Source organism: Gymnoscopelus braueri, assembly GCF_963280865.1.
Source record: "Gymnoscopelus braueri genome assembly, chromosome: 7".
NCBI lineage: Eukaryota > Metazoa > Chordata > Actinopteri > Myctophiformes > Myctophidae > Gymnoscopelus > Gymnoscopelus braueri.
Window position 1 is genome coordinate 2,270,544 of NC_137608.1, and position 27,118 is coordinate 2,297,661.

General features: G+C 40.9%; 1 protein-coding gene across 4 annotated transcripts in view; it reads right to left on the bottom strand.

The window, feature by feature from the left end:
- pdzd2 (PDZ domain containing 2) overlaps positions 1-27,118 on the bottom strand; it is a gene marked incomplete at its 5' end in the record, with an annotated part of 124,021 nt that overhangs the window by 62,783 nt on the left and 34,120 nt on the right. For all 4 annotated transcript variants that reach the window (XM_080434370.1, XM_080434369.1, XM_080434368.1 and 1 more), the window contains 4 exons: positions 510-642; positions 4,836-4,981; positions 17,747-18,021; positions 18,733-19,043. In XM_080434370.1, coding sequence (XP_080290496.1) covers positions 510-642; positions 4,836-4,981; positions 17,747-18,021; positions 18,733-19,043 — 865 coding nt within the window. The remainder of the gene's footprint in view (positions 1-509; positions 643-4,835; positions 4,982-17,746; positions 18,022-18,732; positions 19,044-27,118) is intronic.

A 27,118-nucleotide genomic window follows, 5' to 3' on the forward strand; every position in this document is an offset into this window, starting at 1 on the left:
CTGTGTGTGTGTGTGTGTGTGTGTGTGTGTGTGTGTGTGTGTGTGTGTGTGTGTGTGTGTGTGTGTGTGTGTGTGTGTGTGTGTGTGGGTGTGTGTGTGTGTGTGTGTGTGTGTGTGTGTGTGTGTGTGTGTGTGTGTGTGAGAGTATGTGTGTGTGTGTGTGTGTGTGTGTGTGTGTGTGTGTGTGTGTGTGTGTGTGTGTGTGTGTGTGTGTGTGTGTGTGCGTGTGCGTGTGTGTGTAGGCCTGTCACAATCTTTACATAATTGCCTAATCACAATTATTTTTGTATAATCATCATAATCGTTTCCATGTGAAAAAAGTTCATATATTTTCAAACATTTTCCAAAATAGTGGAAATAGCAGATCTGCAAGCACATTACGCGTCACGACGTGATGCGTTTTGAGCTTGTAGAGCTATTTCCACTCTTCATATATAGTATAAAGGTATGACAGGCCTACTGTATGCGTGTGTGTGTGTGTATGTGTGCGTGCGTGTGTGTACACTCACCCGACTAGCCACCACCAGCTGCACCAGGCCATCAGTGGAGCGCAGCACGGCCACAGCCTCCTGGTGGGACAGTCCTACCAGAGACTGTCCGTTTATCATCAACAACTCATCTCCTGCATGCAGCCGGCCATCCCTGGAACACACACACACACACACACACACACACACACACACACACACACACACACACACACACACACACACACACACACACACACACACACACACACACACACACACACACACAGGTTATTATACTTTTGCAATTTTCATTGTTTTCTGTTTTTATTTCATTTTGACTTTTTTAATAGTATAATGTTTTTAGTTTTTAGGGGGTAACATTTATTTTCTTTTTGTCTTCTTTTATAACTTTCCCCCCCTTTTTTTGTTTCTTTTTACCCCTTTTTCTCCCCCATTTAGTCGTTATGCCAATTGATTCCACCCCACACACATGTGTGTGTGGGGTTGTCGCTCTATGGTTGTCACCATAGAGTTCATATATCTAGAGGGCGGACTGCCCCGCCCCCACCTATTCATTTCAATGAAAGTTGCTCACAAGCGCATGAAGCACCCGGAAGCATAGATATAGAAACCTAGATACCTCATTGGCCTCTGCAGTTCATTGGAGCGACTGATCTCAATACAAGGCTCTTCCACAGGGCTGTTTGACTACTGACCAATCACATCGCGTTGACTACTGGCCAATCACAGCGCGTCTAACTGACTAGTTGCTGCGCGGCTGCCTTTTAAGAAAAGACCCGCCCCACCTGCCTCTGATTGGCCTACTGAACGTCCCCTTCTGTGACGCACAAGTTTCCAGCTTGCCCTGCTGAAGCGGAATGAAGTGATAGGCTAGCCCTGCGGAACAAGGAAGCGCGCCCGAGATACAAACGCTTCAGAGCCGAAGGAGGCGTCTACCTTTATATGTCTATGCCCGGAAGTACCTCTACTTCCTGGAAGTACCTCTACTTCCTTGATTGGCTCCAGCGTTGGAGCCAATAGAGCAGAGCGCACTAGCGTTTCAGACGATAGAAGCATGCGCAGTAGGGTTTTAAACGGTAGACGCACGCGCAGTAGCGTTTTAAATGCGGAAGTCCAGATTTTACCACCTGGCGACCAGTGGTGTAAAGTAACTAAGTACGTTTACTCAAGTACTGTACTTAAGTACAATTTGAGGTACTTTTACTTTGTCTATACTTTTACTTCTACTCCACTACATCTCGGAGGCAAATATTGTACTTTTACTCCACTACAATTATTTGAAAACTTTAGTTACTAGTTACTTTGCAGATATAAATTATTACATTATAAAACATACATTAACCAATTTTTTTTACCCTATTTTATACCTAGGCTATTTGAAAATAGCAGATCTACAAGCTCACAACGCGTCGCATCGCAACGTGTTGTGAGCTTGTAGATCTGCTATTTTCAAACATTTTAGTACTTGGTACTTTAAGTACATTTTTATACCAATACTTTTCCTACTTTTACTCAAGTACATTTTGAATTCCAGACTTTTACTTGTAACAGCTTACCTCTACATTGCAGTATTGATACTTTTACTCAAGTAAAACATTTGAGTCCTTTTTTCACCACTGCCCACACACCCAAAATTGCAGATAAGCTCCCAACGCGTCACATAGTGACGCGTTGGGAGCTTGTAGATCGGCTATTTTTTTGCTACTTTTGTGCGGTCATTCATTAACGGGAAAAAAACATAAAAAAGTGAAACATGGAGATACAAGGTTTCTGCCCGACATTGACGATATCGCCACTATCTTCACTAATTACTGCTTACAGCTCTATTTCACCAGCGGTTGTTTTTGCTGAGGCTTGGGAATGTGTTATGTTACTGAGTCCCTCTTCCCTTCGTTGTTTCCTCTCCTTGCTCCTTGTCTCCTCGCTCTATCTTTACATACTGCATTCTGCTATAATAAGCTCTAGTTTCATCTCAATACCAGTGGTGGAAAGTAACTCAAGTACTCAAGTACTGCACTTTAGACCTGTTTAACCTATACGTCTTTATACCTTTCAATCCAGGACAGCATCTGTGCCATTTTATATGTGGCTATATACGGTATATAGCAACATTATTATCATTATTTTTTAATTTCTGTATTTTTTTAATTATTTTTTTATTCATTCATTCATTTATTGAATTATAATGTTACGTTTTACAGAAAACTGTAGAATCGTCCTCAGGTCTAAATGGCTACACTTTTGAGGTATTATCTTGAGTATTTGCATTTTTGTAATACTTTATATTTCTACTCCACTATATCTCAGAGGCAAATATTGTACTTTTTACTTTGTACTACCGAGTGCCGCGCTATGAGCTTGTAGATCTGCTATTTTTGAAAAATCTTGAAAATGTGTGCATATCTTTGAATATATATATATTTTTTTAAAGCAAACATTTTGAACACAAATCTTTGCTTTTGGGGGTCCCTGGCACACAACATTTTCAGATGGGGGTCTGCGGCCAAATGTATATATATATATGTATATCATTTAGGGGTCCTTGACAGGAAAAAGGTTGAACTTTTTGACATAATATGGGTCAAAACATTGGTAATCATTTCCTAGAATTAAATAAACAGTAGAAATGTTTAGAATCGTCCTCAGGTCTAAATGGCTAAACTTTTGAGGTATTATCTGGAGTATTTGCATTTCTTTAATACTTTATATTTCTACTCCACTACATCTCAGAGGCAAATATTGTACTTTTTACTCCAATAATTTGTCAGCTTTAGTTACAAGTTACGAGTTGCATCAAAATAAATATATATATAAAAGGTTTGAAAAATTGCTACTTCGCTACACTTTGCTACTGTAAGTAGCAAAGTACTTTTACTTAAGTAAAAGTTTTGAATACGGGCCTTTTTACTTGTAACGTTGTGGTATTGCTACTTTTACTCAAGCACAACATCAGAGTACTTCTTTCCGCTTAACGCACAGTTTGATTTTGCCCGGCGGTGGCAAGTTGTCAACCTGGTGTGTGTGAATGTGCGCCTGTGTGTGCGCCTGTGTGTGTGTGTGTGTGTGTGTGTGTGTGTGTGTGTGTGTGTGTGTGTGTGTGTGTGTGTGTGTGTGTGTGTGTGTGTGTGTGTGTGTGTGTGTGTGTGTGTGTGTGTGTGTGTGTGTGTGCCGTGAAGACGCTTCCAGTCTGCCCACAACGATGAAGCCTGTTCTTTTGTTTGTTATTTTCTGTGCTGTCATTTGAAGAAGGCACATCAAAGCACGGCTGTGGTTTTCTCCAAATTACCGTCCCCAGGCTCGGAATGATATGTCAGACATTTCCTGTTATCACAACTATCCTCACTGTCGGACAGAACAACCTCATATCTCCCCGTCTTTCACCCTTTTTTATGTTTATCCTTAACCCATTAAGACCCAGAAAGCATCTGTCATTTTAGATTTTAACCACTTTAACCATTATACTTGGGCTATTCAAAAATAGCAGATCTACAAGCTCTTAGCGTGGCACCGAGTGCCGCGCTATGAGCTTGTAGATCTGCTATTTATTTATTTTTTAAACGTGAAAATGTTTGCAAATCTTTTAATGTTTTTTTAAAGAGAACATTTTTAACTAAATCTTTGGGGATTCTTTTTTTTTTTTAAACGAATAAATATGTTGCTACAATATCAGTGGTTTTCAAACTTATTCCATGTCAAGGACCACCCAAAATGAATTTGTCCGCGGACCGCGGATCTCAACATATTTTGTTCCAGGGACCCCCAGGAGCAAAGATTTGAGTTAAAAGATTATGTATATATTGAAAGATTTGCACTCATTTTCGCATTAATAAATAAATAGCAGATCTACAAGCTCATATCTACAGTATGAGCTTGTATATCTGCTATTTTTGAATAGCCAAGTGACACAAGATGCGTTCCCGGTCTTAATGGGTTAAATGAATGTCCTATTTCGGTGGACAAGCGCCACGTGCTAAAGTAGTGAAAATAGCAGATCTACAAGCTTATTTGAACCGGTCTATCGCGACGCGTTGTGACCTTAGATCCGCTTTTTTTCATCTGTACTGTGATTGGCTGACTCTATTCAGCACTGTGATTGGCTAGCGAGACACATGATGAAATGAATAACCTATACTGTAAATAGGACTATGCACTTTAAAAAAAAAACACTTTTTTTTTAAGTGAGCTTCCATCACAGTGATGACCACTGTGATGACCACACCGCCCACTTCACACTGGGTGTGATTTTTCATTTTCTTTTTGAAAATATTGCAGGGGAAAACATATTTGACAGGGGAAAAGACAGTGGTCTAATGCAGAGTGTTCAGATGTAGGAATATACTGTACCTCTGTGCGGCCCCTCCCTCCTCTACGTGGGCCACTATGATGCCGTGGGGGGAGCGCTTGGACCCCCGGCCCCCCGTGATCTGGATGCCAAGGCCGTCCTGAGCCTTCACCATGTGCATCTTCCAGATGTGACTACCGTCCCGGGGCTGTGAAAACACACACACACACACACACACACACACACACACACACACACACACACACACACACACACACACACACACACACACACACAAAGGTCAAAGGTCAAATGAGGACACCAAACCATGGATGAGAACCAGTGTTGTAGTTATCATGTCATATTTTCAAAGTGGGGTCCGGGGATTTGAGATAGCAAAATCAGTTGATACAGCATCAAAATCAGTTCAACCACTTTAACCGAAAATAGCCGTTCTTCAAGCACACACGCACGCACGCACGCACGCACGCACACACACAGACACACATGCACGCACGCACACAGACAGACACGCGCACGCACACAGGCACGATTCGCACGCACACACGCACGCACAGAGTCTGGGCAATGGACATTCTACCATCATTTGACTCTAGACCACCCAACAATATAATAACATTTGATTAACCCATTAAGACCTGGAACGCATCTGTGTCACTTTATATTTATTTGGCTATTCAAAAATAGCAGATATACAAGCTCATAGCGCGGCACCGAGTGCCGCGCTATGAGCTTGTAGATCTGCTATTTTTTGGGGGAAAAAAAAAAAAAAACTGTTAGGATTTAGAAAACATTTGTAAGAATTGCCTCAGGTCTTAATGGGTTAAGTCAGCTACAATCTACAGTCCTGCAGACCGAGGAACAATAACACAAACACATTAGTGGAAGATGTGTGTTTGTGATGGCGAGGCGACAGAGACATTATAATGACCTCACATGTGTTACTGGAGCTGCCAAAACAACTAGCTCGACATGATCAAGGCTGTACGCATGTTCCAGCTGTGAGGGGGGGGGGGGGGGGGGAAACAATAGCAGTCTACATGAGCTGTTTCAGCCAGTGTTGCCATGTCTGCTTATTATAGGCGACTTTGGGCTTGTTTTTCCTGTAAAGTTGCTTGTAAATATTGGTGGTTGCGGGTTGTGTTTTCAGGTTGTGTTTTTTGGGGGGTTTGTCTAAAGTGTAGTTGCTTATTTAGGCGTGTTTCTTAATGTTGTTTAAACCAGTGGTTCTCAAACATTTTCATGTCAAGGACCCCCAAAGTAATATGTATTTGTCCGCAGACCCCACATCAACATTTTTTAATTGTTTTTCAAGATTTTCCTTAGAAATAGCAGATCTACAAGCTACGTGTTGTGAGCTTGTAGATCTGCTATTTTCAAATAGCATAGGTTTCAAGTGGTTGAACTATTGAAGCTATATTAACTAATGCTGTGTGCGTGCGTGCGTGCGTGCGTGCGTGCGTGCGTGCGTGCGTGCGTGCGTGCGTGCGTGCGTGCGTGCGTGCGTGCGTGCGTGCGTGCGTGCGTGTGGCGCAGTCACTTCTCCTGGGCTTGTTTTCATATAGACCTGGCTGCTTGTTTCTCTTGCAAAATCTGGCAAGGCACGTTTCAGCAAAGCTAAAACAACTGCCAGACTCCTGATAAGGGATTGAAGCAATTCAAACTTTCAAAGCGCTACCTTATGTTTGCTAAACAAGCCAGCCGCGGTGTGGTGGCGTTTTAGAAGCTATGTGCTCGTAAAAAAACTCAACTACATCCATCAAGTGTGTTTACTAAGGATTTAATCGTGAGCAGACAGGCCGATTGGTGAAATGCTTCACATACCGGTGCTGTCGGGTGGAAACCTTTTATGTCCAAAACTGCTACTTCTCAGGAAAAAAATAAAATAATTACCTGTGTTTCCAGGTTAGTTGTATGCAAGAACCTCTTTTTCAGGTGATTTGCCCAAGTGGGCGTGCTTTTGAGGTTAGGTTTAGGCATAGTTTCTGGGATAGTTACATCTTAGGAATGCGACATAAACAAAAACATATCCATGAATTCAAGTCTCCATGGAGTGACTAATCGATAGAAAACATTGTCATTTTGGGGGTGAACTATCCCTTTAAGGTTAGGGTTAGGGATAGGCATAACCACGCCCACCTGGGCGAAACACCAAAGGAAGAGGCTCTTCCGTAGTTATAGTCTCATCACAATAGGGACTATATTGATAATTAATACATCAAATAATGCATAATAATACTGATATATTGCCCAGGCCTATTTGAACTTAAAATGCTTACAGCGTTACAGTAATAGACAGGTCACGTGTAGGCTGATGTGTAGCAAATAGAGAGTACATGCGTCACTTTTCCACCGGGACACGCCCCCCCCTCAGTTAGACTGAGTGGCAAGAGCAGCATGGAGCATTGGAGTTTGGAAGCGCTCGTTGGAAATCACGCAACGGTCCTGCGTACCACCTGTTTCGAAATTACACATAATGCATGAGGCAGCAGGACATTGCGTTACTGAAAAAGAGCGCTTCCAAACTCCAAGACTTAGAAAAATAATCACCTGCACGGAATTTATTGACAGAAAGTAGCTCATAACATGTCTACAGTGCATTTTTATGAAACAAAGACTTTACAGATAGAAAGAGGATAATTCAAGCTTTCCGAACAGCTGCAATGTTGGAGAGTTTAACGTTGTTTAATACAATCAGATCCATTTTTCCATTTGGATGTATGGGCTGTCAAGGCCAGAAAGTTGTTTTTTTGCCACTCAGTAGGCGTTCCCGCATAACTTCCAGGTACGATGATGTCACACGCATAGCCTCTATAAACATTACACATCGTCACTGTCGCTGTGGAAACCTTGAATGTCCAAAAGCGTTACTTTCCAGGAAATGTAAAGAAGGACCTGTGTTCCAATGGATCAGATGTAGTTATTATTTAGTCATAAGCTCTTGTTAATACTGCTTGTTAATACTTCTCATTGAGTCAATATTTATAACCCCCCCCCCCCCCCCACCCACACACACAACAACTTTCACCACTTTCAAGATTGTAGATCGGCTATATTTTCCTACTTTTGGGTAACACTGTAGTACGATGCCACCTGTAACTCAGGCTCTCATGCAGCCTGAGTTACAGGTTTGATTCCAGAGCCCGACAACCTTTGCCGCGGGTCACTCCCTGTCTCTCTCTCCCTGTTTCCTGTCTATCTCTAATGTACTACCCAAATAAAGGCAGAAAAGCCCCACAAATATACAAAGAAATAAGAAATATGGAGATACAAGGTTTCTGCCCGACAGCGACAAAAATCAGGCCTACTTTCCTCCCATGTAAAAGGTGCAGCTATCATGTAGCGCGTGTGCTGCCTCATCTCCATAATGCAGTGCAGGGCATTAGCATTAGCTGCTCTCTCCTCCTCACACACCATAATAGATGCTCCTGAATAGACACGACCCCACTCTGCACTGTCATGCTAATGCACCCACATCAAAAGTATTCTATGACACCACAGAGGCGTGTGTGTGTGTATTGTATGTGTGTGTGTGTGTGTGTGTGTGTGTGTGTGTGTGTGTGTGTGTGTGTGTGTGTGTGTGTGTGTGTGTGTGTGTGTGTGTGTGTGTGTGTGTGTGTGTGTGTGCGTGCGTGCGTGCGTGCGTGCGTGCGTGCGTGCGTGCGTGCGTGTGTGTGTAAGCTGCTCCTGTACAGGGCAGTATCATCTAATGGTCATGTTCAAAACAAACAGGGGGGGATATTCTAATGAATATGGGTTAAATATAAATATTAGAGCCAAAAATAGAGCTGGAAATGGAAACCACCTAGCGTCAACAAACATTCAGAGAAAAGAGACAATCTACAAGCTCCCAATGCAACACTATGGGTGGGACGATATGAAAATGTCATGTCACGATCATTGTGGCGATTATTATCGCGATAATCATATTATGCTTAAAACTCTTAAAATGTCACTTTTGTTGATCGCTTGCACCCCAACCTCCATTATTCTGGGGTGATCATTAGCCAAACAGTAGATTTACAAGTAGATCTACAATTTTTGGCTAATAGATTTGGTATAGATGGGGAAACAAGCAGTCCAACAACAGAGCCAACTCGGGTCCAGTGTATGACTCTGTGATATGATTATTGTGAGCGGTAAACGATATGAACGATTATCGACCTATCCCTATGTAACACGTTGTGAGCTCGTGGATCGGCTATTTTTCGTCGAAAGAGATTTTATTGTGGAGGGGAAAAACTGAGGGGGCCTAGTATAGATCCCTGGGGGGGTCCATTCAACTATAAGGTTTAAGGAGGTTAAATAGAGGGTAAGGCAATCAAGCTAGGTAAAAAGATGATGCTAGAATCCAGCATGACATACTGGCAGCTGATATCGGATAGATTATGGACAAGAGCTTTATTGATTAATATTTTGGATTAATATATCACTGTCCTACCTTGGAATGGGGAATGGATCTAGTCTGGACACAGCTTTCATCCCCTGTTTCCTCATCAGATGGTAAGACTTATTAGGCTATTGTGTGTGGCGTTCATGTGATCAATATACAGTATATTATAAATTAATACCGCAGACATTGGAGGCGTGTCTGTGCCTCCAGTGACATTAAGGCATGATAGTCTATTATCTCATCATTAAGTGAAACTTTGGCTGAGTTGGCCAACACTGGCAAACACACTGAGGGACCTAATAATTCAGCTCTAAATGCAAATGATAGCCTACCAAAAAAATCATGTCTATTATGCATAGGCTACAATCAACACATCGTTTGACATATTTTTTCTATTTTTTTAAATATGCATTGACAAATGTTGGGCGCATACATATTTTATTTGAGGTCGTCATTAATTTTGCATGAAGAATAAAGCATTCTAATGACATACGCAAAGCTTTTATCCCATGTAAGTCAGCCTCGGAGCAGACGTGAGAACGAACGGACCTCCCGCAAAATTAACCGACAGAAAAAGATGAATGAATCAGACTATACCAACGTGGGAAGTTGCAGTTCAAGAGTTATAGGGCCGAGACAGACAGACAGACAGACAGACAGACAGACAGACAGACAGACAGACAGACAGAAAAGGCCAGAAAAGGCCAGAAATATAATCTCTGCCTCCCAGCCTTTCGGTCTGCCGATAATAATGATGTAATCCCAGTCACGTTAGTAATTGGTAATTAATAATATAAGGACGGTTGAGAGTGCTCAGTATTGAAGACACTTGCCGTGAAGGGGTTGAATAATGTCGAGACTGCAGTTAGTTATGCTGAGCTAATTAAATGGTTCTTGTTTGATTTGTTTATTGTACTTTCACAGCTGACAGTTTGTGAATTTCACCAATAAACCTGATTTGCAGTGGGAGCTGAATAAGGGTTTTGAGAAAAACTGTAATTAACCCTTTAAGACCGGGAACGCATCTGTTTCATTTTTAGATTTGAGCAAAACAAAAAGAAATGCATTATATTACACGTTGGCTATTTTTTTTTTAAATCGAAAATGTGTGAATATAATCAATATATATATTATTTTAAAGCGAACATTTGTAACCCAAATCTTTGCTTCTGGAGGTCCCTGGAACCAAATATTTTGAGATGGGGGCTCCGCAGCCAAATACAATTTTGGGGGTCCTTGACAATTATGAAACATTTTGAGAACCAATGTTTGCTTTGAAAATATATATATTCAAAGATTTTCAAAAAAAATCGTAGCTATGAGCTTGTAGATCTGCTATTTTTGAATAGCCAAAGTAATCTAAAATTACACAGATGCGTTCCCGGTCTTAATGGGTTAAAGTATTTAGGTATTGAGGAGTACTTTTGACACCACTGACAAGTTGAATGATGATCTGAGCTCGGATGCTTGTCCGGGCGTGTGTCTCTGCTGCTTCTGACAATGACAGGCGAGGGCAGAGAGAAAGACGATATGTCTGCCCCGGGAACGGCTTCACAAACGACACGGGGAACCGTGCCCCTCGAACTAGAGGTACTTTCACAACGCTTGATTCAGTCCAGGGCGCTGCGAGCTTGTAGAGCTTCTTTCACTACTTTCACTACTTTCACTACTTTCACTACTTTCACTACTTTCAGTGGTGGAAAGAGTACTACATTTTTTTACTTAAGTAAAAGTATCAATACTGCAATGTAGAAATACTCTGTTACAAGTAAAAGGCCTGTGTTCAAAATGTTACTTGAGTAAAAGTACAAAAGTATTGGCATCAAGATATACTTAAAGTACCAAAAGTAAAAGTACTAAAATGTTTGAAAATAGCTGATCTACAAGCTCACAACGCGTCGCGATGCGACGCGTTGTGAGCTTGTACATCGGCTATTTTCAAATAGCCTATATATAAAACAGGGCTAAAGTGGTTAATGTATGTTTTATAACATAATTATTTATATCTGCAAAGTAACTATAGTAACTAAAGTTTTCAAATAATTGTAGTGGAGTAAAAGTACAATATTTGCCTCTGAGATGTAGTGGAGTAGAAGTAAAAGTATTGAAAATTGGAAATATCCAGTGAAGTAAAAGCACCTCAAAATGTTACTTAGTACTTGAGTAAATGTACTTAGTTACTTTACACCACTGCTTTTGTGTATGATGAAGTAGGGCATTAATTTACAAAACAGAAAAAAAGGGGAAAAAAACATTACAAGTTGAAATATGGAGGCGAGATACAAGGTTTCTGCTTAAGTGGTTAAAAGAATCAGTCACATTGAGCTTTCCTGAGGCTCGACTCAGATAATAATCTAGAACAAACTCTGCATTAATTAACCATAGCAGCATCTGGACCTGATATTAAATAAAACATTATTCATCTAGCAAAGCTCCAATCCAGAAGTTTCATGTCCTTCTCCCCGGATTCAAACACGGATCTCCTGCACGGGAGACCCGATTCCTGCCGCTCTCGCAAAGAGGGAATCCCCCGCTTGGCCAGAGGAGATATTGGGCTTATGAGCTTCATGCAGTACTACCTGTCAACCAGTAGGTGTTCCTACCTGGAGCTCTATTAGTAAACAGAAAATACATAATTCAGGTCGGACTCAGGATACAGATTTTATCCAATCAGAAGAGAGAACTCATACTCATACAAGGATACACAGGATAAACAAATGAAAAGAAGTGATGAAACAAGTGATGAAAAAACAACAAAAAAGGAAGAAACGTGTTGACAAAATTGATTCTCTCTTGATTGGATGAAATTGGTGACCTGACTTTTTATTTTCTGTCTACTAAAGAGCTGGAGAGACCCCTGTTACTTAACAAACACTCAATAGCAATGATTACTGTCAGCATACAGAGCTGAAACTTTTTAACACATAAAAAGAAGAAGAGGTGTGGAGTTTGCATGTTCTCCCCGTGTCCCTTAGGCCTAGGGTAGGTGCCCTCACAAAAAACATGCAGTAATCCTGGTCACTATACTGCCTCCCCCTGGTCAGCCGGGGCGCCTGATGGAGGGGAAAGGAACTGGTTGGAATATCGCGTTCCTTCCACGCGCTACGTCCTACCGGGGAAACTCCCCCCTGTCAGGTGATAAGAAGCGGCTTGCTCACTCCTCGTGCATTGAAGGAAGCATGAGCTCAGTTCGGGGCTCTCCCCAGGCTGGCAGAGAGAGAGTAGCGCCCAGGATTACATGCTTAGGCAATTGGCACTGGGTGAAAAAACGGGTTGCCAGATCGTGGGATAAAGATTAAGAAGAAAAAAAGGGGAAGAAGTCGAGCTTTTTGTTTTAACCAAAAGAAATATCACTTACACAACTTTTAAAACCGGATTATGGCTTTAACCCATTAAGACCGGGAACGCAGCTGTGTGTGTCATTTTAAGATGTATTTGGCTATTCAAAAACAGCAGATATACAAGCTCATAGCGCGGTACCGAGTGCCGCACTATGAGCTTGTAGATCTGCTATTTGTTTTAAACAATCGTGAAAATGTGTGCAAATCATTGAATATATATATTTTTTAAACATTTGTAACTCAAATATTTGCTTCTGGGGGATTCTACAAATGTCTTCTATATCCTAGCAGTTTTCTGAAAAACGTGTGACTAATCAGTGGTTCTCAAACTTTTTCATGTCAAGGACCCCCAAAATTAGGCCTATATGCATTTGGCCGCAGACCCCCATCTCCAAATATTTAGTTCCAGGGACCCCCAGAAGCAAAGATTTGAGTTAAAAAATAAAGTGCTTAAAAATATATATATATTCAAAGATTGGCACAAATCTTCATGATTTAAAAAAAATAGCAGATCTACGAGCTCATGGCGCGGCACCTTGTATATCTGCTATTTTTTAATAGCCCAAAGTATAAAATAATGGTTAAAGTGGTTAGAATCTAAAATGACAGATGCGTTCCCGGTCTTAAAGGGTTAAACGTGTTCCTTCACTGAGACCCTGTCAGAACACGTTACTGTAACAGCATGCTTCAGGGACGTGACCACCTCACAGTGTGTGAGTGATTACTGCAGTGCCGAGCTGTGGGAACTATACCTGTTCTACCGACTACACCGTTGTGTCATCATGTTCACCGGACAAAAAAAAACAACAACATTATTTCACACATTTCCCCGTTTCTGTTTAACCCATTAAATCCGGGAACTCATCTCTGTCATTTTTAGATTTCTTTATATATATATATATTAAAGGGAACGTTTGTAACTCAAATCTTTGCTTCTGGGGGGGTCCCTGGAACAACATATTTTACATAATGTTTGCTTTAAAAAATATATATTCAAAGATTTGCTCAAATTTACACGATTTTTCAAAAATAGCAGAAATACGAGCTCATTGTGCGGCACTCGGTGCCACGCTATGAGCTTGTAGATCTGCTATTTTTGAATAGCCAAAAAAAATTACACATTCCCGGTCTAAAGTTGTTTTCCTGGGATTAACCCTTCCTCAACCACACCTGCTGCTAACGCCAGCCGCTAATTACTTATTATTAGAAGACACATGATAATGTGAATTCACGAGACCGGGTTGTAAAAAAAATGTATTAAATAATTTCTAATCAATTTTATACAAAAATAATAGTGAGATTGTAGATCGGCTATTTTCGCTACAGTATGTGCGCTACGAAGAATAATATACTGGTTAAGTGGTTAACAAAATATTCCCCCCCTCTGTTTTTCCCCCTTTTATTTTCTTCTTCCAAATATGTTTTAAAAGGGCATGGTCACACCAAACTATGGCTGCCGGCTGCGCGGCAGCGCGGCCAACTGTTTTTTGCAGCCAGCGCAGAGTAGCTTGCATCGCATTCTGTCCCAATAACCAGTGACTGTCACTCACTTTCAGGACCCTCCCCGTAGCCCGCAGTTGAGTCTTGGGGCGGTCCGCCTTCGACTCACCCGATTGGACAGAGGGGGAAAAGCAGCATCTGTTTCTGGCGTTTATCTGCTTCAAATAGACAAGGCGTATAGAACGCATAAACGCAAGGTGTGCGCGACACACAGAAAGATCCACTGAACCATCAAACCACGCCATTCCCATTGAAAAGCATTGGCAGAATCCACGCTCTTAGGTAGAATTAAAGTGTGGTGTGACCATGCCCTAACCCTGTTTGTAAATTGTAGCTAACAGGGAAACCCATAGTGAGCGGACATTTCGTTGCTGTCAGGTGTAAACCTTGTATGTCCAAAACCGTTCCTGTTTTTATTATTATTTTACGATTCAAAATAGTGAAAATCTACAAGCTCACAACGCATCACGATGTGAGCTTGCAGATTGGCTATTTTCACTACTTTTTTTGCAACACTCTTGTATGATGAAGTAAGGCATTCATTTATGAAACAAACATAGGCCTACAGTAAAAAACGAAATATGGAGATACAGTACAAGGTTTCTGCCTGACAGCAACGACTTGCAGGTTGAGTGTGTTGGGAAAAGTACTCCAATGTTTTACTTAAGTAAAAGTATCAATACTCCAATGTAGAAGTACTCTGTTACTAGTAAAAGTTCGGAATAAAACATGTACTTGAGTAAAAGTATTGGTATCAAAAGAAAATATACTTAAAGTACCAAAAATAAAAGTACGAAAATGTTTGAAAATAGCCGATCTACAATGTCACAACGCGTCACGATGCGACGCGTTGTGAGCTTGTAGATCGGCTATTTTCAAATAGCCTAGGTATAAAATAAGGCTAAAGTGGTTAATGTATGTTTTATAATGTAATCATTTATATCTGCAAATGAACTAGTAGCTAAAGTTTTCAAATAATTGTAGTGAAGTAAAAGCACAATATTTGCCTCTGAGATGTAGTGGAGTAGAAGTAAAAGTGTAGACAATTGGAAATGTTCCAGTAAAGTAAAAGTACCTCAAAATTGTACTTAAGTACGGTACTTGAGTAAATGTACTTAGTTACTTTACACCACTGCGGGTAGAGTAGCAGCAGGAGGCTCTTGGGTTACCGGTGGACGTGAAGGAGCATGAAGAGTGTGTGTCACTCAGTGCTGAATGGAGAGCCGTGCAGGGTAAAGAGGATTACACACAGATTATAGGTTTGTGTGTGTGTCTGTGTGGACTGTGTCAGGTTGTTAAATGCTGGACCTGCTGATAGACAACGCACAAAGATGACGATGATTCATTCTGTTCACATCAACCGTTAAGCGGCCTGTGTTCGTTTTGTTTTCCCATGGAAGGTTTGACGGAGGACAGGGAGGACAGGGGGGGGGGTCAAATTGTTAACAACCGGCTGACAGCTCAGTAAAGCAGTGTCTCTCAAGCTTTTTCATGTCAAATTAATGTGCGGCTTTCTTTTGTGTGTCGCCCAGGTGGCGCCTAAACCCTAACCGTTAACTTCACCAAAACTATGCCTAAACCTAACCCTAAACCTAACCTAGACCTAACCTCAAAACCATGTCAGCCTGGCTGAAACACCGGGAAAAGAGACAGTCCAGTGCATAATTTACCACTACGGCACTCGGGTGGCGCAGTGGTAAAGTGCCTGCCTATACCAACACCTGTGGTTAATAAAAAGAAATTAAACAAAAATAAAAATAAAACGATTCACAGGAGGCAGGCAGTGATCACCCCACCTGTGTTCGGGGGGAGGGAAGCCGGGCGGGGAGGGTGATATTTGTCACTGTAAAGCGGGGTGCATGCTACCATTTTCGGCGATCACCCTCTCACCACGGTGGTTTGAAAACTACAACATGACGCCACTGAGCCGCGGTGATAAGCGAGTCACCGCTCACCCCAACCAGTGAGGAAAGTAACTAAGTACATGTACTTAAGTACTGTACAATTTTGAGTGACTTTTTTTTTTGCATTTCCAATTTGCAATTCTTTTACTTTCTACAGTACTCCACTACATCTCAAGAGGCAACATTTTACTCCACTACAATTATTTGAAAACTGTAGTTACTAGTTACTTTGCAGATATAAATGACTGTATTATAAAACATACATTAACACATCGACCGCCAGAGGTTAATCTCATAATGTACTCACCAGTGCCAAGGTGTTATTGTTGTTTTTTTGTTTTTTTCATGTCGCCATAGATCTTGTTAAAATCCTTAAGATTGAGCCGTACACGGTCTGTTTACTTCGGCGACATCTCACTGTATCTCCCAGTGAAAACCACGTGTCAAACGGGGCATCCATGTTGTAGTTAGAGCGGATTACGTTAAACAGTGATATGCGAGGAGAAAAAACTACAGGAAGAGAATTGAGTTTCAGTTTCGTCTGTAGAACGAGGGCGGACGTGATCGTCAAAACCGGATCCCAAATAATTCTGTTTCCGGTCATCAAACCGGAAACGGAAGTGGATAAAAAAAAATCCGAAAGTGCACCCGGAAATTTTTAGCGCGAAAAGACCGTGGACCGTAGGGCTACGGTCTCGGCGCTTAACAGTTGGATTTAACGGACCGTAGGACTACGTTCTTGGCGGTTAATGTGTTAACCACTTTAGCCCTATTTATACATTGGCTATTTGAAAATAGCCGATCTACAAGCTTTTAGGTCTGCTATTTTCAAACATTAGTACTTTTACTTTTGGTACTTTAAGTACATTTTGATGCCAATACTTTTGTACTTTTACTTAAGTAAAATGTCTGTGTACTTCTTCCACCACTCACCCCAACACATCTCTTTTACCAACCAAAAGCACCCTACCACTGTGATTGGTCTAGAAGGGTGAAAGCAAACTGACATCTCCCGACTATGAGCGCCTAGTATCAAAATCACCATATAGGTGAAAACCTTATCACCTAAAAGGTGAAAGGGTTATCACCTACAATGGTAGCATGCAGCCACCTTAAGTACTCCTACGGACTGGGGGCGGAGCCGGCAGGGAGTGTTGGGCGGGAGGAGTAGGGTGAAGAATCTACTTCCTCCCGCTGGGGGCTCCTCGCTGGCAGGTGAGTCAGCAGCATACAACAGCAGGCACGTGCACACATAGACATGAAAGGGGGTTCGAGCCTCTGCCCTTTTACCCGTCGGTAAAAAAGTGCCCTCTCCAGACTAGAAAAAAATTATAAAAATAAATCTATTACCCCAAAAAAAAAAAAATCAACTGCCCCTAGCGGCCTTAAAGTGAACTTTACTCAGGTCGCTGTGCGACCTTCCTAGCCCGTGTTATTAAAGAAAAACGGGCGACAATGACCAAAACTCAATTGAAAATCGTCGAAAGAAAACTGCCGAAAGTGGCCGTTTTCAAGATGTTTTGACCATTATCTCTGGAACGGAAGGTCCAATCTGCTCATTTCAAAGCTTGTTGGATGCATGACTTTCAGAACATTAAGTACGCAATGACACATTTTTGGTTTATTTGGGTTTTCGGGCCCAAATGAATGGTAATGCCCCTGCCTCTCCAAATCCCTCTGCACGGCCCTGTACAACAGCAGTGACAACACAGAAATGTGTGTGGGGAGGAATCAATTGGCACAATGACTAAATTGTGGAGAAAAGGGGGGTAAGCAAAAACAAAACATAAAAAATATAATAATTTTGGTCTCACCTGGCTTGACGGTTCACTGCTGATGGATTCCGTTTTGCATTCGACCAGGCGACTGTGAGACCTGTTGGGCAGGGTGGCCGTGCCTCCGTTATGAAGGTAGTGTTGATGATGATGATGAGGATGATAAGGCGGAGGAGTAGCGGATTTCACACGAGGTGCCGGCGTCTCCGACGACAGGCGGCCCTCCGCGGCGTGTGGGAGGAGCCTGCAGTTAGGCTCCTCCCCCGGGGGTGGGGTGTTCTCGACGTCCATGGACAGAGAAGGAGAACCGCCATCTAGAATAGTCACCATCAGGATATTTTACTTGACAATTAGATTGTTTTGATAAATAATGTGCTTTGGGCATTGAGCAAATTGGAACATACAGTATGAATATAAATGATATGTGTTAGACTTTTTAGGATGTATAAACAAAAATTGCATGTGGGCAGATATGACCAGTAACACTGAGAAATTACTGATAATGACCAATAATAATATATCAAATAATTATATAATCAAAATAAATTATGTACCATGGCCAACATAGGCCATATAAAATTTGTTTTTAGAATTTAAAAAAAAAAAATTAAAGCTCACAAGCTCACAACGCGTCACATGGCAATGCATTGTGAGCTTGTAAATTGTCTATTTTTCCCACAAATTTTGAAGACGATTTCAACGGATACATCATACAGATGAAATGCAAACGATTATGTAAAAACAATTTGCGATTATTATATTGTCTCTGTCGGGCGGAAACCTCATAAGTTCAAAACTGTTACTTTTCTGGATTCAAACATCAAAAGTAGCAGATCTACAAGCTCAAAACGCCTCGCTTCGCATCGCGTTTCGAGCTTGTAGATCTGCTACTTTTGATGCTTGTGTGTGACACTGTAGTATGATCAAGTAGGGTGTTAATTCACAAAAAAACACAAAAAAGTTAGAATATGGAGATAAGAGGTTTCTGCGACGATATGTAATCATTTGCGATGAGGCCTACATACCGTCGGCATGGCAGCCATTCTCCAGGTCCGAGTCTCGGCTGCCGTCTTTGCTGCCCTTGCTGTCGCGGTTCAGCGACGATCTGGAGATCACACCGAACTTGCGCGTCCGCTTGCCGTTCTGCAGCGGACTGCCGGGCGGCTCCGCGGAGGAGGAAGGCGTGCCCGTGATCCCGCCTCCGCCTCCGACGACGCCGGCGGGGGCGGGGGCGGAGTTTCCGTTGCACGGAGGAGGTAGCGGGGCTTTTCGCTTGATCCGCCGCAGCATGATCAGATAGATGCATCCGCCATTCCAGCACTGGTCAGCCAGGTAACTGCAGATAAGACACAAAACAAGGATAAAGAGTTAACCCATGAAGGCCTGAGGTTATGATTCTACAAAATGTCTAAAACAGATTTCTGAAAAACTTATGTTGCTATATCGGTGGTGCTCCAATTTTTTCATGTCAAGGACCCCCAAAATGTTATTTATTTGGCCGCCGACCCCCCCATCTGAAAATATTTTGTTCCAGGGACCCCCCAGAAGCAAAAAATTGAGTTAAAAATGTTTGCTTTAAAAATATGTATATTCAAAGATTTGCACACATTTTCACGTACACAGATGCATTCCCGGTTTTAATGGGTTAAACATAATAACTTACAAAACCGTACCATTTTCAGGAAGTCAATGAATCACCCAAAAATGTGGCATATATCCTCTGGACTAGCATTTGACTAAACCGATTGCTAACGTGTTTATGTTGAAGGTGCAAACAAAGGTGCTTCTTGTGTAGATTTAGCTACACACACCTCCTAATGCAAGTGTGTGTGTGTCTCAAAGAATTGGACAATCTCATCTCGCAAAGGCATTTACTGATGATACAACACATTATCTTGCAATTCCCTATGCAGGCATAGAAATCAGGCCCTTTGTATTGTATAATGTACCTCCGATTAAACATAATCTGACAAATTGCTCCCGTACACTGTGCAATATCTCAACTGTGTTGCATTATTTACACTGGAACAAAACACATCCTATTTCTTGTTGTTTTCATTGTCCCATTTCTTTTGTTGTTGCTTTTTTTCCAAGCCGTGTGCCTGTTCCCCGTTAAGCCGACAATTTACTAGCGAGTTTCACCTGGCTGAATATAAGCGCGGCATGCTGAGCTCCTGGGCAGCATTTCATAACATCCTGGCAGAAAAAAGCTGTAAAATGCTTTTGGCTGTGACTCTGCGAGGAATGTGCCTACACATGTACATTTGAAGCTACAAATTAACCTTAAGAGGTTTTTTTTTGTTATGTTATGAGCCAAACTCATTTGGGTTAATCATCATCATTGTGAAATGCAAAGTTCAAACTCATTTCGAGCCACTGTTGCATGCTGGCTAACAGCTGCTGTCAGACACAATAAAACAACAGAAGATGGGGTTGTTGCAACTAAATGGACAAAGGCTTTAGGGATAGCACCGTTGTTATGGTTTGTGTAATGTTGTTGCCGGGTGGAAATGGTTACTTTTCAGGAAAAGGAGAAAAAAAAGAAGAAGCTGTGTTCCAATGGATCCAATGTGATTATTATTTTAGTCACAAGCAAATATTTATAAAAATCCACAGAGACACTTAAAGCAGCACTACGTTATATAACTTTCCTCTTCTACCCCGGATTTTACATGGTTTCCTGCGCACGTGCTGAAATGTTTACCATTGTAAATAGAGCTAATAGAGCCTGTCATGTAATTTTTTACTGTATTAGCATTACTCACAGGTACGATCATTGATCATGATCAGCTGTGCATATACGCAGTAATAACAGAGGAAAGGTGAGGTGGAGTCTGAAGAGGTGAGTGCTAGGGGGTGAGATGGAGTGAAAATGTTGACTTTCTTTATTTTTATATTTTGGACAAAAAAATTACAACGCCCAAAATAGTGATGCCAGGTTGAAAGTCGTAACATTTTAACAATGTCATTACTGTGCTTTACAATGTGGGCGCTATCTATGTTAAAGTTAAAGGATAATAGATTGTGTATGACAAGTTGGCCTGATATCACATTGAGAACATACAGGCGGACAGGGGATGCAAGCTATGTGGTTATGGTTTTATGCAACGTGTTTAAGCCATTAAGACCTGAGGCAGATTCTGCAAATGCCTTCTAAATCAGTAGTTCTCAAACGTTTTTGTGCAGCTTTCAAGACTTTCCCATTTTCTTAAAAAAATAGCAGATATAGAAGCTCGCAGCGCTGCACAAAGTGACGCACTGTGAGCTTGTAGATCTGCTATTTTTGAGAACCGCTGTTCTAAACCAATGTTATACATCTTACGAGTTTTCTGACAAACGTATGTTGCTATATAAATTATATAGAGCTAACTAAAATGACACAGGTGCTTTCCCGGTTTTAATGGGTTCAAGTTAAAGGATAATAGATTGTGTATGAAAAGTTGGCCAGATGTCACATTGAGAACATGCAGGCAGACTGTGGATGAAAGCTATGTAGTTATGTTTTAATGCAACGTGTTTAAAACGCTGGACTACCTCCAAACAGACAAGCAGGCCTTCCCAGGTCGGGAAACAATGCTCCACACTCAGATGAAAGCAAATGTCACTGAAAGCCATCGACATTATGACCCCACATGTGCAGTCATACCTCGTCATAAAGCCAGAGAGTCATAAAATGCAGGAGACAGCCAGTAAATGACTTCTCTCTACTAGTAGGTATACATGAGGGGAAGATGCACACCTTGAACTCTGCTTGAGGACAAGAGAGCCTTCCTGGGAGTCACATGGTTTAAAAAGAAACACAAGCACAGTCTCTTGCAGAGGTGAAACAGTTGATCCAATGAATCAATTTAGCCGCTTGTAAAAAAAAAATCAATACATTTTAACTCACTCACTGCCAAGGACGTAATGGACGTAATTTACGTCCAAATACAAATTCTGCCAAGGATGTAAAAAAGCAGGCGCTGCCTGTGAATGATCCAAGCACAACCGAGGACCCAGAAATCAAGTGATCACAACAAAAAAAGATCGCCTGCTTCCATCTTAAAGGATTTACAAAAGTCAAATTTTCTCAGATTTCTGTTGTTTTAAAGTGTTTTTAAAAAATAAAACACACATTCATATGGCCATAGCTCTGGAATGGAGGATCGCGACCGGCTAATTGTTTTTCCCCGACAGTACCGGATCCCCGTGCGTGCAACGAGCCCCTGTCCGTGAGGACGGCGGTCACGGAGAATATTCCATGATTTTTCAAAGGTACAGCTGTTTTCGCTGGCAAGGGGACGGTACACGGAAATAAATATTAATGAATTCCTGGCAGTGAAAGAGTAACTATTAATAATCAACCCCTATTTTGGGCATGTCATTATAGACGAAAAGTTTCGAAACATTTTAAAAAGTGGTGAATATAGTCAATCTACAAGGTCACAACACGTTGCGATGCAACACGTTGTTGGCTATTTTCATTTTTTTTTAATGTGGATAAAGTGGTTAATTCATAATATTGGAAGCTACATTAACTTATTTTGCTGGGGACCCCCTGGAATCCCCCTGAAGGACCCCTGGGGGGTCCCCGGACCCCACTTTGAGAACTACTGCACTGCAGAGCATTGATTACTATTCCCTGTACCAGTGTGGTCCTCCAGACCTGCTCTCCACAGCGGTAATGCATTGTTATTGTCTACAGTTTGTGAGGCCTTTAGCCCCTGGAACAAAGAGCCCTGGGACAGCTTATTGTTGTGTCCCGCCATGTCTATGTCACCATGCTGATGCAACCCAACCTACAAAACATTTTGCTTACCTTCCCAAAACGGGATGAAAAGACAATAGGTGCCACTAGTCTGAAACCTGACAGACACACACACACACACACACACACACACACACACACACACACACACACACACACACACACACACACACACACACACACACACACACACACACACACACACACACACACACACACACACACACACACACACACACACACACACACACACACCCCGTGAGAGGAGATACAGGTCGAAAGGGCACCTAAACATTGTGGCCGTTTCAATGTTAAACTAGCAATTTGTTTCCTAAATGTTAAAATGAATGAATAAATACATACTGTATATACATACATACATACATACATACATACATACATACATACATACATACATACATACATACATACATACATACATACATACATACATACATACATACATACATACATACATACATATAGTATCAGGCCTACATTTAACCTTCAACTTTGTCTAAGACCTTGAATGACTGTCTAGAAACAATAAATATTAGCTAGAAATGTATGTGAAATGTATGTTTAAAAAAATAATGTGCTGAAAGAGCCCAGAGTTGTCAGGTGTTCACTCTTCTGGTTACCATTAGAAGCACCAAGGGGACAGCTGTCAAAACATCACTGGATCCTTTAGGAGGAATCGAACTACATATTACACATTTTAGCAAAGTGTATTATTGCCACAGGGCCATGGCATACTAGAGCTTCTAGATTAGCACATTATTTTGCCCAATGTTGGTGTGGTATTCCGTGACAAGAGATACTTCTTTAGGTGGGTGTCATTTACCAGTGGTGGAAGAAGTACTCAGGTATTTTACTTAAGTAAAAGTAGCAATACCACAAAATAAAAATACTCTGTTACAAGTAAAAGGCCTGAGTTCAAAATGTTACTTGAGTAAAAATACAAAAGTATTGGCTTGAAAATATACTTAAAGTACCAAAAGTAAAAGTACTAAAATGTTTGAAAAAAGCAGATCTACAAACTCACAACGCGACGCGACACGTTGTGAGCTTGTAGATCGGCTGTTTTCAAATAGCCTATGTATAAAATAGGGCTAAAGTGGATAGTGTATGTTTTATAATATAATCATTTATATCTGCAAAGTAATTAGTAACTAAAGTTTTCAAATAATTGTAGTGGAGTAAAAGTATAAAATTTCCCTCTGAGATGTAGTGGAGTAAAAGTATTTGAAATTGGAAATACTCCAGTAAAGTAAAAATACCTAAAAACTTTACTTAAGTACAGTACTTGAGTAAATGTACTTAGTTACTTTACACCACTGCTACACACTATAGTGTTTATTAGAAGGTTTGGCTCAAGCTGACGCTGCCATTGAAGACCATGTCTCTGCCTGTTCCTTCATGTCTATTAAAGACACCCAAAACATAATCATCATCAGGACCATTTGAGGCCACAGTCCTATCATTCACATTCCAAACCTTTCAAATGCCAGACTATCAGTATCTGCACTGACGTCATGGCTAAATTACTGGGCAAACCGTTCAACTTAAAGACTAAAGACAAGTTATGAACAGCGTTGCCAGATTTTGGGAGAGAAATAAAGGGACGATAGGCCACATGCAACGCGTTGTGAGCTTGTTGATCTGCTATTTTCAAAAATTATTGAAATAAAATGTGGAATATTTGGAAGATTTTTGAAACATTCGAACAACACCAATCTGGTACGGGGCTCCCTGGCACAACACATTTTCAGATGGGGGGGCTAGGGACAAATACACATTAATTTGGGGATCCATGCCATTAAAATATTTGAGAACCACTGGTTTAAATAATAATTAAAACATTTGTAAACAAGCCCAAATAAGCAGCTACACTTTAGAAACAAGCCAAAACAACTATCAATACTTAGAAGCAACTTTACAGAAAAAGAAGCATAAAGTCGCTTATAACAAACAGACATGGCAACACTGGTTCTCTGAAGCCTTATTCATACTTTGTTGCGCGACTGTATCCTGCGCCTAAAACAGCCTATCACACGTTGTGAGCTTGGAGATCGGCTGTTTTAGGCGCGGGACACCATTGTACGACCAAATATAAATCAGGCTAACATGTCGCTGACAAACATGTTTTTTTCTTCCCCCCAAAGGGAATATCCACAGTTATACGCTACTATAATTACCTATCGCATTGAAGATGATTTTAAACAATAAAAACGTGTTTTTAGACGACGTTTTGAACAGTGATAGAGGGTAAACAGCCTAGGCTAATGCATGAGACATGCTGCACAAAAATGTGCTCTTGGGCATAGCAACAAAACAGTGATTTATTCTTGGAATATTGTTTGTGAAACACAGCAGACACGGTGACAGCTTAATATGATGATGATAATGATTGATAGACCACAGCAGCATGCATATATCGGTTCAGAGTCAGACCCTGCAAAAATGTGTGTACCGGCATGTCTGGCCGATACTGTAGATTCTCTGATGGTTCTCACAAGTGTGTTTGTTTTTGTATTTTGTTTATGTTTTTTCTCTTTATTTATTTACTTTTTTTGGGGGGGGAGCCATGATTTGCTTAACGTGCACGGTGCAACATTGTTTTCTCACTCAACAGTAAACAAAGCAACATACGTGTAGGGTATCTGCACATTTCTAAAGTTACAATTTAAGGACTGTTAAGAACTTTTTAATATCTCTGAAATAAAAATAACATAAAATTAATAAGACCATTACTGCGTCAAAAGTAATCAACAAACTATACAATAAAGAAATTGTCACGCCTCGCAACGTGAGGCGTTGTGAGCTTGTAGATCGCATAATTTCACAATATTTGTCTGTGGAACCGAAATTGTATGGCTCAACAACAGGGTGGGTGTCCCCAGCTCAAATATGATTATTTTTGGGGGGTCACGGCCTGAAAAGTTCTATACGACTGGCATAGAATACATACAATTTCACGTACACAATGCACACACTAAAAATATCTATAGTTGACTTTGTGGGAGCCCCTGTTCCATATTGCAGTAGTGTGGGAATAGGTAGGGTTGCAATTGTGAAAAAAAAACATATATACAATAATAAGTCCTTTATACTATCACACAACAAATACCGATAGGCCAATCTATAAGCTATAAAATGTGCCTTAAATGTGTTTATTTTCATTTATTTGTTTGTGTGCTTGACAACTTAAACCTCAGCTGCCTTATTCTGGGGAGAACATGTGCCAACAAATTGTCGATCTACAAGCTCACAATGCATCGCGTTGTGACGCATTGTGAGCTTGCAGATCTGCTATTTTTTCTCTTTTACTTGGAATCTAAGATGGGGGTCCAGTGGTCCACGACCAAATACATTTAGGGGTCCTTGGCATGAAAAGGTTTGAGAACCATTGATCTCTAGGACTTCAAATTTTTTTTACTTAAGTAAAAGTATCAATAGTGCAATGTAGAAATACTCTCTTACAAGTAAAAGTCCAGAATAAAAAAAATACTTGAGTAAAAGTACAAAAGTATTGGTATAAAAATGTATTTAAAGTATAAAAAGTAGTAGGTACTCATTATGCAGAATGTCCCATTCCACAAGTTTTAAAATGTATAAAAATCTTTTGAAAATAGCATATCTACAAGCTCACAATGCGTCGCATCACGACGCATTGTGAGCTTGTAGATCGGCTATTTTCAAATGGCCAAAATGTATATATGTTTTGTAGTAACTATTAGTAACTATTAACTAAAGTTTTCAAATAATTGTAGTGGCGTAGAAGTACAAGTACTGAAAATTGGAAATACTGAAGTAAAGTAAAGTAAAAATAACTCAAACTTGTACTCAAGTACAGTGCTTGAGTAAATGTACTTAGTTACTTTACACCACTGCAAAATGGGGATGAGAGCCAAAATGTGCCAGGGGTCAGGCTGTGGTCATGGAGTTCGTTGGGTTGTTAGATAGCATCATGACGGGTCATCAGAGTATTCAAACGTGTCCCTTAATGAGAGAGGAACGTGCTCTTGATGCCAGATAGTGTCTGGAACGTTTACAAACAACTTATCTGTCCCATGGAATGCTCCCTATCCCTGTATCCTGAATGGGGTCTATCTGTGAGCCACTGTGCAATGTTTAACCACTTCTACCCTCAAGACTTAGTGCTTCTCAGACCTCCATGTCAAGGATGCTGGGGTTTAAGTGGGTACTCTCTCCTGATTGGATGAAATTGGCTAGCCGCCTGAAAAAAGAGCTGGAGAGACGGGGAGAACAAACACTCTACTATGACAACATAGTGCTATAACCCTTTAACAAAAAACATTTTGTCACTTACCCTACCTTTAAGCAGTGGTGTAAAGTAACTAAGTACATTAACTCAAGTAGCCTACTGTACTTAAGTGCAATTTTGAGGTATTTTTTTTACTTTACTGGAGTATTTCAAATGTTCAATACTTTTACCTCTACTCTATATTGTGGTATTGCTACTTTTACTTAAGTAAAATATCTGAGTACTTCTTCCACCACTGACTTTAAGTAACAAACTCTGGACACTTATTCCACCACTGGTTTATGTCTCTGTGGTATTTGGGGGGATTAAGCAAGAGTTGGGGGGAAAAAAAGAAAAAGAAAAGGCACACTGCATTATGTCACACCCTAGACAAGTG